At 47.2% G+C, this 17159-nt stretch overlaps 1 protein-coding gene across 1 annotated transcript; it reads left to right on the top strand.

Annotated features, from left to right (window-relative positions):
* Window positions 1–8144: 8144 nt before the first annotated feature.
* Window positions 8145–14114, top strand: MUC20 (mucin 20, cell surface associated; the record flags this gene model as incomplete). The annotated part of the gene is made up of 3 exons (XM_079921423.1): window positions 8145–9266; window positions 12451–12542; window positions 14046–14114. The coding sequence occupies exons 1-3, from the start codon at window positions 8192–8194 to the stop codon at window positions 14112–14114; spliced, it is 1236 nt and encodes a 411-aa protein (XP_079777549.1). The 5' UTR covers window positions 8145–8191.
* Between the last annotated feature and the right edge of the window lie 3045 nt (window positions 14115–17159).

The raw sequence follows: 17159 nt of genomic DNA, 5'->3' as shown, positions 1-17159 counted from the left end.
GTCGTAAACACTGTTAAATGTGCATAGAATCAGCCATAGAGGTTTCTATGCTACAACCCAAGGAAATAGGGGCTAGGGTATGGAGGGGTCCATTCTCAGGGCTTTGCAGACTTAAATGATTCCCACCATCTCTCCTTATCTACACATTTTGAACCTGTGGGGACCCACTCAGACCCCCAGAGTTGGTATAAAGATTATTTTAAAGAGGAAACATTTGACCTACAGAAGATGCAGAAAGAAATGTTATCTGAACTTCCCTTATCTGACTAAAACAGAGCCTTCTAAAAATACAGCTGCCATAAATCTCCCTCCAAGGGATTTTCCGGCCAATTTTAGCTGCCGTGGAGACAGACTGCCAATAGAACCTTCCATATTTTCCCACAGAGGTCCTAAGCCCCATGCCTTTGTTAAGTGTGGTGGAGAAACCTTTGTCTCTGGTTATTCAGTGAGTTACTCATTACTAAGCAACTCCCTGGTGCACGTGTAAATAAACTTTGTCTTTTCTCCTGTTCATCTGTCTTTTCTTAGTTAAGTTGCAGGCCTCCAGTCACTGGACCCAGGTTGGAAGAGGAAAAAGTTTTTCCTCCCAACAAACACAGACCCAAATGGCGCTGGTGACAACTCCATCCTTCCATTTGTTCAGGCTGAGAAGTCTGTAGTTTTCTTGACTTTTCTCTTCCTTTGACAGCCCACACCGATCTGGTAGGAAGTCATGTTGGCTCTACGTTCAAAATATATCTAGAATCTGACCAACTCCAACCTCCTCTGGTACCACTGTGGTCAGAGCCACCCTCCTCTCTTACCTGGACTAGGGCAAAATCCTCCCAACTCTATTCCAGTTTCTATTCCAGCCCACAGCTGCCAGAGTGGTCCTTCTAAAACCCAAGTTAGAACTGGTCACTCCTCCGCTCAAAACTCCCCAGGGGCTGCTCCCACCTCACTCCAAGAACCCAGCGCCCAAGGCTGGCAAGGCCCTTTGTCACCTATGCCTTATCACCCTGCTCCCCTGCCCCCCAACTCTGCCCTCTCACGTGGCTCCAGCCACACACCCTCTTTTGTGCTTCTTGAACTAGGTCCTGCCTTAGGTCTCTGGATCTTTCTCTAGCACTTCTGCTGCCTGGAGTGTTCTTCCCCACGTAGCCACTTGGCTAACTTTCTCACCAGCTTGGAATCATTGCTCAGATCCCATGGTGCTATTTGATACTTTAATCTGTCCCTCACCTCTCCACGCCACACACACCAGGTTCTTCTTACCTGTCTTTTTTTTTTCTTTTTTCCATAATATTCATCCCTATATTGTTCACTTATTAATGTTTGCCATCTCCTTTCACTGGGAAGTTAGTTCCGTGAGGGCAGGGATCTGTTTTACTCAGTGCTGTTTTACTCAGTATCCTGGGTGCCTAGAACAGTGTCTGGCATCTAGTAGGTGCTCCAGATATGTCTGCTAAATTAATCAAACCAGCCTCCTATGCTCATTCAGGGTGAGAGCTGAGTTGGGCTGAACAAAATGACCAGGAACTTTCTGGATAAGACTATTATGCCCCCAGGGCCAACAGTCATGTGTCCAGACTTGGAAATTCCCCAGATACAGGGGAAGATGGACCAGACAAAATTCAGCAAAACCCAGGAAAGCACTCAGCCAGGATTCCCTTCTAGCAGGTTCCTGGTTAGATCTCATCGTAGACAACTGGGCTAGAGCTGAGCTGTTGATCACCTAGAGGATGAAAAGAGAAAGGAAATGGAGAAGGGAAGTCTGTGGTGGGGGTGCAAGGGCACCTGGAGTACCTCGGTCTGTAGATTAAGCCACTGGCCGCTAGAATGAGGAAGTCCCTTTCCCCGCTAGGGTGGGGCTGACAGGTGGGCCAGGAGGGGAGGGAGGCGGCTCAAAGCAGTTGCATTCTTTCTGGATTTCTCCTCTGTCTTCTCAAGGGTGAAGAGTCACACCAGATCACTCATTACTAGATCGGGTCAAACAGAATTCAGGTCACTGCTATGGCCCTGGGGCCTCCTCTCCCCACCTACCCACCCCCCAAGGGGAAATCCATTCTCCCATTTTATAAAGTGAAGGACTGAGGTTGAATGGGAGGGTGGAAGGGCTCAGTCTGGCAGGAGTACTATACAGATTAACAGTGTGGCTGGAACTGGGGTCCAAGATCCTTGACCCCAAGTGCTGGGCTGTGTCCCAGATGGACCCCTCAGTCTCCTCTCATAGAGTCTTCCTCCCCTCATCCCACCCCCGTGCCCTAGAATGACTCCCTTCTCCTTCCAGGCCACAGAGCCCTTTATCCCAACGGAGGGTGAAGTTCTAGAAGACAGTGGCTCACACCAAACGCAGGACCTCAGACTTCATGGCCAAGAGGACCTCAGAGGTCTTATTGACAGAGACCCAGAGAAGGCAAATAACTTGTCCAAGATTGCACAGAGTTCTTGGGCCACTACCAAGGAAGGAGCTGGAAACAGAACCTAGACCTTTTTTTTTTTTTTTAATTTATTTATTTTTGGCTTTGTTGGGTCTTTGTTGTTGTATGCGGGCTTTCTCTAGTTGCAGTGAGCTGGAGCTACTCTTCGTTGTGGCGCACGGGCTTCTCACTGCGGTGGCTTCTCTTTTTGCGGAGCACAGGCTCCAGGCGCGTGGGCTTCAGTAGTTGTGGCATGCGGGCTCAGTAGCCGTGGCTCGCGGGCTCTAGAGCACAGGCTCAGTAGTTGTGGTGCACGGGCTTAGTTGCTACGTGGCATGTGGGATCTTCCCGGACTAGGGCTCGAACCTGGGTTACCCTGCATTGGCAGGCGGATTCCTAACCACTGCACCACCAGGGAAGTCCCAAACCTAGACCTTCTGATTCCACTTTAAATTTCCTTCCAGCTGTGAGATTTTGTGATTTTTCTGACACCTGTTCAGCAAGCTTTCCTCTACTCTGGAGCTGCTTTATTCACAAAACTCTTGCCCTGAAATCCCCAAGATACCTTGTCTGGCCACTGGCTGTGGCCATAACAGCTTATGTCCTTGGCCCTTTGAGGGGATAAGATTCTTCACTAGGGCATTTGGAAATACATTCTGCAACCTCATTCCCCGTCTTGTGGCCAAATCCCCAAGGTTCCCTAAGTAATCACCCTCAGTGTCCCTCCTCCCAGGCCTGGGGACTCAGACCAGCGCACTTACACTTTCCCTTCTCCCAGCTGTGCTCTTCCTACCCCACACCTCCAGTCTGGCCCAAGACATGATCCTGCCTCTGGCTGGGATGCAGGATCACAGGATGTAAAGATGGAAGGATGTTAGGGATCAGAGTCCTGCCCCACACTGGAGAGCTGTCTCCTGCAGACCTCAGCGGGCTGTTCCTTCTCTCTGTTGCTTGAGGATCTGAGTGGACATCAGGGCCTTCACTCATTTATTGAGCACCTAAAATGTATATGTTTTCAACAAGCACCAAGTATGTAGCAGGCACTTAGAGCCTTTTTATCTCATGTGAGCCTCATGAAACAGCCCAGGGAGGTAAGGATTATGCCCATTTTACAGATCAGGAGGTTGAGGTTCAGAAAGTTCTTCAATTTGCCCTAGATTATAGAGCTAGTAAGTCTAGAATTAGGAATAAAACCCATGTTTCTCTAACTAGAAGTCAAAGCCCCATGCACAGGGGGAGAGGGAGGGGGGAAAGGCTATGGGAAGGGGGAAATGTGTGTGAAACACCATCTTCCATGGCCTCCCTGCCTACAGGACCCAGGGGATGAATATCACTGTGGAAATGATTCCATAGCTTCAAACCAGACTTCAGAGAGGGGGGTGTCAGTGGGCAAGGGGGGCAGGAGGGTTAGCTCCCTGTCAGCCCTGACACACAACCTGCCAGCTCTCAGCCTGTGCACTTGTGATCACCTGGTTACACCCTGGAAACTACCCAGCCACACCTAAGCAGGTGGCCCGCCCCTGCTCCGTGGGTTGAGCAAGCAGGAAAAGGTGGCAGCAAGAGGCAGTGGGCAGATCTGCTGGGCAATGGTGGCCAGAGCCCCAGCTAGGATGGCCTTTCTCTGGGGCCTGGCTCTGCCCCTTTTCTTCTTCTGCTGGGTGGCTGGGGCTCCTAGGAGCTCTGCAGGTAAGGAGGCCAGAGGGTGCCTGTGGGCTTCTCTCCTGACTCTGGGTGGGAGCTTCTGTACTGCAGCCCTTTGTGGGTGAGGGTAGCTCTCTCGGGTTAGTTTTCATCAACCATAAAGCTATACATGAAGTATTACTGTGGCTGATAGTACGCAACGGCACTGGGTCAGCTTAAGCATGTGGGACTCTGCGGTCCATACAAATGTGAGGTTGCTGTGGGTTTGTCTTTATGTCTGTGAGGGTGTGAGTACGTGGGGCGGGGAGATTGTGGGGGTCAGGGAGGTGCAGGCTGGTGATAGATCTGATTAAAGCCTAAGAATGTGGCTTGACAAGATTCTTTCTCCTCCAAGTTTATTTTCTAGCATGGATTTCCTTCAAAAACCCATTTTTGTGTGAAAAGTCTGACTGTCACAGGCTGCTTGTGGAGGGTGGATTCTGAGAGAGGCAGGGCTTTTATGAAAGAAGAGAATGAACATTGATCTGTAATAGGAACTGTGCGAGGCTTGTCACATGCATTATCTCTTGTGAAAATAGACTTTATTTTTTAGAGCAGTTTTAGGTTCACAGCAAAATTGAGCAGAAAGTACAGACATTCCTATGTATCTTCTGCCCACCTCCCCACAGCCTCCTCTGCTATTAACATCCCTCACAAGAGAGGTACATGTATTACAATTGAGGAAGCTACACTGACACATCATTACCATGCGTTATCTTTTAAGACTTTATTTTTCAGAGCAGTTTTAGCTTCACAGCAAAATTGAGAGGAAGGTACAGGGATTTCCCATATACTCCCACCACTATCTTTTTTTTTTTTCTCTGTGATCATCACTTTTTTTTTTTTGACATAGATATACCCATAACGTTTTATTGAATGAAAACAGTTGTAACACAATATATACAGTTTGATGACATTTTGACATATATACACTACTGATACTATGTATAAAATAGCTAACTAATGAGAACCCACTGTATAGCACAGGCAACTCTACTCAGCCATCACTATCCTTTTCATCCACACAGTTAACCCTGTGAGAGAGATACAATTCTCGTTCTTACTCTCGTCCAGCCCCCCACCCACCGAGAGGAGACTGAGGCTTCTTACTGGGATTAAGTAACTTGTCTGCAGAGCCAGGCTTTTATTCCACACATACATAACCCCTAGACCACACTGCCTCCTGCATGCACTCATGATCTACCAGGCTTGCGCTGCACATTTTTTTTTCTAACTTTTTTTTTTTCCTTTCTGTGTTGGGTCTTCGTTGCTGTGCGCGGGCTTCTCATTGTGGTGGCTTCGCTTGTTGCAGAGCACGGGCTCTAGGCGCGTGGGCTTCAGTAGTTGCAGCACGTGGGCTCAGTAGTTGTGGCTTGCGGGCTTAGTTGCTTCACAGCATGTAGGATCTTCCCAGACCAGGGCTCGAAACCATGTCCCCTGCATTGGCAGGCGGATTCTTAACCACTGCGCCACCAGGGAAGTCCTGTGCTGCACATTTGACATTTAATTTAATGTAATGTTCACAATCCTATGAAATAGGTACCCCAGCTCCATTCCACGGATGGGAAAATGTAGGCTTGGAGCTGGGAGAATTGGCCGGGTCACAAGGTTGGTAAGCAGCAGAGCAAGCAGCAGAGACAGGACTTGAACTCAGAGTCCAAAGTCCAGATATTTTCCTCTCTACCAGTTTGATTTGAGGAATGGGTCAGGAGAGCTGCAGCATTCTAGAGCTGTAAAGAGCCAGGGTGGGCTTTGCTCTGTTTGAGAAGACCCCCAGTGGGTAAGAGAGTTGGGTGGGGGGTTGTGAGGGCCCCAGAGATCAAGAGGCTATGGGTTTGGGAAGCATGAGGAGGTTTCACCGCAAGATGATCCCACAAGGCTCCCAAGAAAGGAAGAAAATGTGTAGGGGGAGGTCAGTGGTCAGACCCCACAGCTTGAACTTCAGGCTGTGTGGGCAGCCACAGAAGGGCTCTGCCTCCACCTGTGGGGACTGAGAGGCTCAGAGAACTATCTCGGGCTTTGAAGTGGAGAGAAGCAAGTATATTTCTGTAAAAGCGTGGTTTGTGTGTGTAGGTAGACCGCACTGAACAGGTAATGAGAGCGAGAGCCATGGCCACCTAATCCTCATGTGGGTACAGCCTGAAACTCTCGCTATATGAAAGTAGGTTGTGTGCTCTCAGGTGACTCCTTGAAAGGACGTGGTCAGGGAGGGATGCTTAATAACCCCCTGCAGGCTTTGGAATGTAAGGACTTCCCCATCCCCCTTCCCCTCTGGTCCTCACCCCCACAGCAAGGCAGATATGAGACCCTCGCTGGTGGGGGACAGAGTCAGTATTTGCACCAGTAAATCATCAGACTCCAGAGCTGGTAGGCAACACATCTGGGACTAGAAGCCAGTCTCTTGCCTCCTGGCCCAGTGATGCTTCATTATCCAATGGGAGACACAAGAGGACAAGCGGAGGACCTGTCCTGACACCCTAGGTAGAGGGGACCAAATGGTCCTGGCCCTCCTTTGGGCCCTTGGGTACTTTGGGGCCAGTAGGTCTCAGGAAAGACCATCTTAAACCATAAGAACCCTGAAAAAGGGTGGTTATATTTTCATCTTTTCCTTCCAAGAGTAGGGTTACTAGATAAAATACAGGATGTCCACCTAAATTTGAATTGCAGGTAATGAGTTTATCAGTATAAGTATGTCTTAAATATTACATGAGAAATACACATACTAAAAGAATTTGTCATTAAAATAATTCCTTGTTTATCTGAAATTCAAATTCAAATTTAACTGGGCATCCTGTATTTTTATTTGCTAAATCTGGCAACCCTCCTCAAGAGGCACCATGGCCTCATACAGAGAGAGCCCCTCTCCCTCTGTAGACAGGAGAGGCACCCTTGTCAGCTCCCAAATATTTGCTGTAGCCGCCCCCGGGCAATGCGTGCCTGCTGGCCCTCCACTCACACGACCTCAGAGTGTCGGTCCAGTGAGCAGAGACATCCTGCCCTGGGGAGACACGCTAGCAGCTTCTTTCTAAAAAGTACAGTTTTGCTTCACCTGGCTCCCTGTTTCCTGTGGAAGACGCTGGGTTCATCATTTCTGGCGTTCTGGGGTTCCATCCTTGCCGTCTAAGGCCCGCGTTCAGGAGAGGCTTGAGCAGGTGGGCAGCTTGCCCTTTTCCTTTGCTAGAGCCCCGGGGGCTCTGCCTGCTTCCCTCTTTTGCAGCGGCCATCACCCACACTGTCCAGGAAATTCCTCTCCTCCAATCCCCGCAGCTACCTCTCAACACAAAACCACAGATGTTTCTTGTGGTTGAAGTGTTTTACTTCCATGGGGAAACAGTCACTGGATGAGAAAAGAATTGATAGGAAAGTGACAAGGGGGTGGTGGTGTGATGAATTGGGAGATTGGGATTGACATGTATACACCGATGTGTATAAAATGGATGACTAATAAGAAAATAAATAAACATTAAAAAAAAAAGAAAGTGACAAGATTCTTCCAGAAAGTTCTAAGAGTCATGGTCCCTGCTCTGCAGTTCTTGGCTCACTTGGGTCTTCTGCCTTTTTTGCTCCCCCTTGAAGCTGGATCCTGGCCCTACACATTCACTCGGATGGTTTCAGACCAATAATCAACTAGATTCTGGGGATTGCTTGCCTCATGTGGGCCATCAGAGGACATCAGTCAGGGCAATCCCAGTACGGTGGCTGCCACATGGGCCTGATCTTCCCAATAGTGCCTCCTCTTCCTTGAATATATAGATGAAAAATAGGGTAAAAGCAGTCTCCCTCCCCACCTTCCTCCCAGCAGTGCCCAGGGCATAAGCACAAGAGCTTGTGTGAAGTCAGTGCCCTGGGACTCATAGCTCACAAAGTTGGTCTTACCCAATACAGGCCCCAGCACCAGTGAACCAGGCCACACGGAAGTGCCTGCTGGGTCAGGACCCCCTCCAGGGGTCAGGACGAGCTCAGAGGGAGTCTTCCAGACCACTGACCTCACTGAGACCTCTATGTCAAACCATGTCTCTTTGGAAACTCAAACCCTAAGCACCCAGACCTCTGATACGACCTTCCTCCCAGGCAGCACCATTTCAGTAGCAGAGAACAGGGAAAACAAGACCATGGCCCTCATAAAAATAATGCCTTCCAAGTCCTCGGCTGTGATCACCACTCCTATGGAGACATCAGCCACAAGCGGCAGCCCCACGGGACGTGGAATGACCACAGTTGAGACCGTCACAGGCACTGAGCTCTCGAAAGCCGCCTTTGACACCCTTTGCAATTTCGACAGCTCTGAAGAGGCAAAGAGAATCATGGTAGACTTCTTGAAATTAGCTCACACCGCTACAGAAGCCGAGGCCTTGTCCTCGGAGAGCAGCGCTTCCTCTGACAGCTCAGTTCCAGCCATCACCGCCTCACAAGCCCTGTCACCTGACATCGCTGCTCTGGCTAAAGCCTTGGTTACCTACATCAGCAACATCGAGGTGATCGACTGCAGTGTTACAGAAATGGAAGCAACTGCCAGCACCCCTGGGACCTCAGACACAGATCGCAGCCCCACGAGAGGAAAGGCCCTGTCTACCCCCGAGACATCCGCTTTGCCTGACTCCACTGAAGCAAAATCACACCTCGCCAGGACCACAGCCTCTGCTGAGACCTTGTCAGCAGCCAGCGCCACAGAATCAGCCACACCTGACATCACACTCACCATCAGTAGCACCACAGAAATGGAAACAACAGCCGCCAGGGCCACGGCCCCCAGTGGAAACTTGGTGACAGTTAGCGTGAACCTGTTGGAAGAAAACTCATCCCTCTCTGTTGAGACAACAAGCCACACCGAGGTCTCAGGAGCAGTGACAATCTCCACAGGGACTGCGTCAACAGTAGGCGAGGTGACTTCCCCTGCTGGGTTCTCAGCTACGGTCTACAGCCTGTCTGAAGTGACTACCATCATGAGCTCCACCCCCTCAGAGACTTCTACCACTGACATCACATTCAGTGCGCCCGCTCCCAACAGCAGGAGCCCTCTTCCTTCTGTCCATCCGGCTACGGCCAACAGCAGTCAAGAAACAAACATCACCTTAGCCAAGACCACAGCCTCAGCAAAGACCTTGAAGATAGCCAGCACAGCTGGAGGGAAGCCCTCAACAGCCACGCCCACCAGTGCTCAGACAAGTCTGACAGATGTTACTGCAGGTGAGCAGCTTCCCCCATGTGTGATTTTTGGGGATTTGGGGTTTGGAGTCTGCATGTTTAGGGAGTAGGGAGAAAGGAAGGCTCTGGGGGCCTATTCTGAGCCCTGTCTCTGATGTCACCTCTTCATGATCTTCTAGTGGTTCTTGCCAAAATCAGTAACGAGCAGAATTAAGGTGGTGTATGGAAAAAGTGTGGAGAAATGGTTTGGGATCTTGTCTCTGCCCTTAACAACCTGAGTGACCTAGGACAGGTCCCTCTCCCTCTCTGGGCCTCAGTTTCTCCACCAGTTGCTGGAGGAGGTTGCAGTGAAGTCCATTCCATCTCTGCCATTCTACGGAGTTGACTGTTAAGTAACTACTGTGCACCAGGCAAGGACCCAAATTTTACTTAAAAGACACAGCCCTCACTATCTGAACGCCTCTGGTTCAGCCAGGGCCATACCATATGGGCATATGGCCCAAATTGCTGCCCTCTGAGCAGCTGGGACCCCATGAAAATGGAGCTCACTGGATGCACTTGCTGGGATTGGTGCCGTAAATGGTGACTTAAAATAAATAAATAAATTGGGCAAAGGTTTGGGAGTCTAAAGCTACATGTCTGGGCAGGACAGGAATAAAGACGCAGACCTAGAGAATGGACTTGAGGACACAGGGAGGGGGAAGGGTAAGCTGAGACAAAGTGAGAGAGTGGCATGGACATATATACACTACCAAATGTAAAATAGATAGCTAGTGGGAAGCAGCTGCATGGTACAGGGAGATCAGCTCGGTGCTTTGTGATGACCTAGAGGGCTGGGATAGGGAGGGTGGGAGGGAGGCTCAAGAGGGAGGGGATATGGGGATATATGTGTATGTATAGCTGATTCACTTTGTTATACAGCAGAGACTAACAGAAAAATGTAAAGCAATTATACTCCAATAAAGATGTTGAAAAAAAAAAAAGAAAGAAAGCTACATCTCTAAGACAACAGATATTTCTTGGGGAAGAGGTGCCTTGTCAGCCCAGCTCCCAGTCAGCCTATAGCCTTCACCTCCACTTCCCATCACTCCTTCCTCCTGCCTCATCCCTGCAGTATCCTCAGCTTGCACTGCCTTCTTTGGGGGGTGAGATAAAAATATTAATCACAACTACCTTACTGAATATCTTTTGTATTCCAGGCAGAGGTGATATAAAAATATTTCACAGCTAGTGAGCATTGGCACCAGCTGAAGTTTCTCTCTGATTCCAGGCAGTAAACTACTGTATGAGCTTTGCATGTTATCTCCTCTAACTAAACCTTCAAAACTACCTCATGAGGTGGGTATTCTTACACCCCACCTGACAGATGAGGAAATAGATTTAAAGATGGTAAAAAAGTAACAGTGGAATTCCAAGTCTGTTTGATTCCAAAACTCAGTCTCCTGTTGTGCTTTTATTTTTAAAGGCTCAATTTATTAATATATTTTTATTTTAAAAAGCTTTTATTTGTTGATTAGATGATACATTCACATGATTTGAAATTGAGTAAGTACAAAAGAGTACACCATAAAATGTCTTTCTCCCATTGCTGTCCCCCAGCTCCCCAATTTTCCTTACATACATAACTGATGGTATCACTTTCTTGTGAATCCTCTTCTGGACATGAAATATGCATATGGAAGCATAAGAAGGAAGATGAAAGATATCTACATATTATATCGATATAATATAGACATAGATACTATATCATATAGATATAGAATAATATCTCTCATCTTCCTTTTCATGCAAATGGAGCATGTGTTAAACACAGATCTCTGAGACAAGGCCATTCTTTTTTATGGCTTCTCAGTATTTTGTTTTACCATAATTTATTTAACCAGTGTTTTATGGATGGACATTTAGGTCTTTTTTTTTTTTAACATCTTTATTGGAGTATAATTGCTTTCCAATGGTGTGTTAGTTTCTGCTTTATAACAAAATGAATCAGTTATACATATACATATATCCCCATATCTCTTCCCTCTTGCATCTCCCTCCCTCCCACCCTCCCTATCCCACCCCTCTAGGTGGACACAGAGCACCGAGCTGATCTCCCTGTGCTATGCGGCTGCTTCCCACTAGCTATCTATTTTACATTTGGTAGTATATATATGTCCATGCCACTCTCTCACTTTGTCCCAGCTTACCCTTCCCCCTCCCCATGTCCTCAAGTCCATTCTCTAGTAGGTCTGCATCTTTATTCCCGTCTTGCCCCTAGGTTCTTCATGACCTTTTTTTTAGATTCCATACATATGTGTTAGCATACGGTATTTGTTTTTCCCTTTCTGACTTACTTCACTCTGTATGACAGACTCTAGGTCCATCCACCTCACTACAAATAACTCCATTTCGTTTCTTTTTATGGCTGAGTAATATTCCATTGTATATATGTGCCACACCTTCTTTATCCATTCATCTGTCGATGGACACTTAGGTTGCTTCTATGTCCTGGCTATTGTAAACAGAGCTGCAATGAATATTGTGGTACATGACTCTTTTTGGACATTTAGGTCTTTTCCAGTATTTTGTTATGACAAACAGCACTGCAGTAAATAGCACATTTTTCACATATGTGTCATTTTCTGTAGGATAAACTTCTAGGAGTACAATTGCTGGATCAATTCTAATAGTATTCTAATAGGAAGAAATGACTAAAATGTGGCAGGTAAAGGCAGGCATATTAGGGCTCAAGAAAAGACGGAAGTTGCCTACAAGCTACTAAGTCAGGAAGGCTGGATTGAAAGACCTCTGCCAACCTGGAGCTGGAAGCACTGGCTGAGGACATCCCCTCAGAGACCAGCCTCTCTGCAGCCTTCTCCCCAGCTGGCCCCTTTCCCAACAGCCCCATCTGGGCCTCCAGGCCTTGAGAACATTCTAGATCCACTTTCATTTCTCCTTCCTCACACTACTCTTTTGACTTCTCCAAATGTGGATGGGGCCTCTAGCCATCATTTCCTTCCCTCTTGTTGGGAAGACACTACGATGGGTCCAGTTACTGGAGAGAAGGAATCCTTTCTCTTTGCAGTGAATAGAGGTAAGATCCTATGTGAACACAGACTCATTTACACACGAGTGTGAGCACACATATGCAGCGTGGGGACAGAGACTGGGTAGCACAGTTCACATCTTGATTCCTGAAATGACTTACCCATATTTTCATCTTCCTACTGTTCTCAACTTGCAGGTGAGGATGGAGGCTTCTTCCTCCTGAGGCTGAGCGTGGCCTCCTCAAAAGACCTCACTGCCCCCAGAGTGGCAGAGAGGTTGATGCAGCAGGTGAGTGGCACTTTCTGTGCCGGGGAGTAGAGGAGAGTGAGAGGTTCTCGGAGACCCTGGGGAAGATCTCCAGGATACAGAAGATACTGTACACTTGGGAGGGGCTAGCTTCTTATGGAGTATTAGGAGTGAGATCTAAAAATCCCTGTCTGGCTTTGCTTCTGCCTGTTTTTCCTGAGTTCTGAATTCCCCTTCTCTGCTATGTAAAAAAAGATTCTTTCCCTCATTCCAATTTCCTCAGGCTTTAGGAAGATCAGGCTTTCAGGCCCCTGGGAGAAGGTCAATGTTATAAATGGGCAGATAGGCAGGACTTTAGTTGCAAGTGGCGGCAACCCAACTCATCGTAGCTTATACAGTAGGCAAGGTATTGGCTAAGAAACCTAGAGGTGGCTGTCCAGCTTCAGTTATGGCTGGATCCAGAGGCTCAAACAGGATCATCAGGATTTTCTCTTTCTCTCCCCCTCTTAGCTCTGCTCCCTTCATTCCTCAGAGTCTCTTCATATGTAAGGAAAGGTGGCTGTGACAGCCCTAGATTCACAAGGCACTTACCTCTCCCAAGATCTGCATATCGTACTAGGGAAGGATGGATCTCATTGACCTGGAAGGGCCACCATGACTGACAGCCCAACCTGAACCACATGGAATGGGAAGGAAAGGCTCTAAAGGAGATAGGGATATTAGACAGAAAACAAAAAACAAACCAAAAAAACACCATAGATGTACGCTCTAGATGGGGACCCAGATTATATTTGTAGAAGTTGGGAAAATTCTAAAACCCAGATCCCTGGACAAAGCTTCTAGTGGTGGAATTCTAGGGTTAGGGTTTTGGGGGATGGTGTGAGTCATTGGAAGGCTAGAATGAGTCAGCTCAGCCTAACTCTTGTGTCCCCATCTTGCTTCCAGGGGATGACGGGAAGAGGGAATATTTGGGCCCTAGAAGTTCTCTTAGTGGAAGGGGGGCCTATCAGAACTCCCATAATAAGGAGGTCCCTGAACATGGCATGGGGCTTTGAAGTGGGAGAGCCAAATAAGTGACAAATTCCCACTGCACATGATAATCCAAGTAGCAAGTGTGAATCCTGGTTGAAGAAGGAAGCCAAGGATATGTCAGATCTGAGCCCCTCAAACTGGAAACTATTTCAGGGGTCAGAAAGAAGCCAGGGAGATAGGAGCAGATCAGGAGCAGAGGTGCAGGAACCAGGCCATGCAGGTGTTGGGTGTCAGTTCTTGTTGGGAGCTGGCCACTGGCAAAAGGCTCAGGGGTCAGACAAACAACAAGCGTTGGCGCCACGTAGACCTGAGTGCGAATTCCAGTTCCTAACTGTGTGACCTTCGGTGAGGTACTCCATATTACTTTCCTTCCTTGTAAAATGAGGCTGGTACTACCTGCTTTCTAAGGTTACTGTGAGGTTTAAATGGCATGAAGGACCTAGCCTATACCCAGCCTGCAAGAGGTTCAGAAAGTGCTGCTGGCCTCCTAATATGTTCCCTTTTGCCCACCAGCTCCACCGTAAACTGCATATGTTTATGTCTCCCATCCAAGTCTCCCTGCTGCGTGTCAGGAGGGGCTGAAGAACATCAGCTGTGATCAGGCACTGCCACGTGTGGAAGGGGGCAGTGCCGCCTGCAGCCTGGGCCTCAGCACGACTGGAGCCATGTTACCTGGAAGGTTCCCATGTAGATCAGCAAGCCACGGCCTTACCCGGTCATGGCAGTGGGACCCTGGCTCACATATGCCTGGGTGTACGTGTGTAGGGAGCGGGTGGGGTCTTCGCCTGTTCCGGAGATGTCCTTGGACTTCCCCTGGCATGTGTGTTGTGTTTCAGTAAAGAGTGACCTGATCACCCATCTGTCACCTGCTGTGTGCTTCCATCCTACATTAAAATTACACTCAGTGTGGCCCAGGGTCACGGTTTTATGGTACAGGAATTTTGTGCACCCTCACTGCTACCTCCCTCCTTCATGCTCCCCAGGTTGTCAGTTTGGACCTTGATTACAGCACTGACTGAGGCTGGCCCTAGAGCCTCTTGAACTGTGAGCTCCTTCAGAGCAGGAACCACATCTGTTTATCTCGGTATCCCTGGAACCTAGCAGAGCACCTGGCCTGTAGTAGGATCACAGAGAATGCTTGTTGAATGGACTTGAATTTCAAGTTTTTGATACAAACAATCCTCAATTATTCCTCCCCCATAGCTCATAAGTCATGTTGTTTTTAAAAATTAAACTTGGCTTATTTTTTTTCTATTGTAGAAGTAAAACTTGCATTTAAATTTTTGAGACATTCTTAAGAACCAAGGAGAGGGGGGAAAGGAAATGAGAAGTGGGGGAAGAGAAAGAAAGAAATGTCTAAAATCCCACCTCTAGTTGTCTGGAGTTGTCTAGTTGTATGTAATACAACCATTGTTAATGTATATGTTCAGCCTCTCCACGTGGGCGGCTCTGAGTGGATCTCCACCAAGAGGTACCTTACATTCAACATTTCCAAGATCAGAGTACTAACCTTACCCCTAAACGTGCTCTGCCTGCATCTTCCTCATCTCAGTTAATGTCAGTTGCATCCTTCAGTTTGTCGAGCCCGAATCCTTGGAACTATTTCTTATTCCTCTGTTTCTTTTTTTTTTCTCACATGTTATATCCAATTCATGAGGAAATTCTGTTGGCTCTATGGTCATCAAAATATGCCCAGCCCATGAGCCCACCTCACCATCTCTACTGACTGCTCTCACCCTGGTCCAAGCTGCCATCCTCTCACCTGGATGACTAGTATCTTCTTATCAAGCCTCCCTGTCTCTACTTTTCCCCCCACTCCCTATCTAGTCCCAGTACATCAGCCAGAGCTGTCTTTTTATAATGTAAGACAGACTGTACCACTCCTTTGCTCCAAACCCTCCCATTTCATTCAGAGAAAAAGACACGTTCCTACAATGCTGCAAAACTGTCCACGATCTGCACCCCTACACCAGCCTCTTGAACTTGCTCACTGCACACGAGCCGCACTGACTTCCTTGCTGTTCCCTGAATGCATGCTGCTGCTTCAGGACCTTTGCATGCACTGCTCAGTCTGCTTAGAATTCTTCTCCTCCAGATATCCTCTTGGCTAACTCCTGCACCTCCTTCACCTTCTCAGTGGGCCTACCTAACCACTCTCCTCTGCTTTGATTTTCTTCATAACACTGATCACAACCTAACATAATACATGTTTTATTTGTCTTGTTTATTATCTGTCTCCCTCATCTAGAATGGAAGAGTTTGCACACTGCAGCATCCCTAGCATCTAGGATAGTGCCTGGTACAAAAAAGGCTCTCAGTAAATATTTGTTGAGTAAAAGAAGGAAACAACAAGACAACTTGGATATTGCTCTGAATAAGGGGAGTGTGTGTTTTCAGTTGACTCCCTTCCTCTTGCAGAGTGGGGCAGAATGAGTTTTATAAAGTAGATTGGACAAAAATAATTCAAACATTCATCTCGGCATATTTGTTCAGCACCTACAACAGAAGAAAGACTATGTTGTGTGCCTTGGGGGATTCAAAGATGTCTCTTCCCACATGGATTAAAGTTAGTAGGGGGAGGAAAACTCCTACTCATGCTTAGAAGCCCAGATCATCCACTACTTCCTCATGGTGGTTTTTCTCAAATTCCCTAAAGGGGAGCTAACATGCTATGTCATGATTTATTTATTATAAGTTTGTTAAATCAGGACAGAGCATCATATATTATCCATCCTTGTAGCCACAGAACCTAGCACAGAGTCACGGAGGGCACTCAAATGTTTACTGAATGACTTAGAGGACGGGCCGTGTGAGCAGATGACCATGAAATATGGGCACTGAGCTCCGAAAGGTAAGAAAATGACATTCAGTGTTGGAGTAACAGAAGATAAATTTAATGATATAACTATTAAGCTGCACTATAGTTAGGCATGAATAGAGAGCAGTTTATATAACACTGCTGTTACAGAAACCCAATTTTTAAATAGTTTTTCTTGTTTTGCACTTATTCAAACAAATGATACCTAATAAAGTGGATAATTTAATCTTAATTACATACCTATAAAGACATACATGTACATATAGTGCTGATTACTGTTATTATTGGAAACCAAAAAAATCTGTAAAATATGGGATACACCAATTAAAAGCATTTAGGAATTAAAGTGTATAATTATGCTTGTGTGTGTGTGTGTGTGTGTGTGTGTGTGTGTGTGTGAGAGAGAGAGAGAGAGAGAGAGAGAGAGAGAGAATTACTGGAAATGACCAAAGTTAGCAGAAGTAATGTTCCCAAACATTATTAGCAGAACATTACTACAGAAGTAATGTTACCAAACCAGCAAGAACCAGAAGTGCCCGGAGAAAATTCTCCAGTTATTTAAGATTCAAACATGTATATATATGAGATGAAAATGCCACATATTTCATAAAGACAAAGGTGGTCATGGACCTAAACAAGACACCCTGTTTAAAACCTCCCGTGACTCAGCCTAGACTCAGAAGGCAACAACGCAAGGCCATGATGAGGACAGCTTGAGGTGGAACTTTTCTGACAAGAGGCTTCAACTGAAGCTTCTGCACAGCCCGTCCTTCCTTCATCCCTTGTGAGCGGGACTGGCCACCAGTTAG

Source organism: Stenella coeruleoalba (genome assembly GCF_951394435.1).
Source record: "Stenella coeruleoalba genome assembly, chromosome: 5".
NCBI classification, from domain to species: Eukaryota; Metazoa; Chordata; class Mammalia; order Artiodactyla; family Delphinidae; genus Stenella; species Stenella coeruleoalba.
Note: the sequence above shows the minus strand (reverse complement) of the source record. Positions and strands in the feature narration are given on the sequence as shown.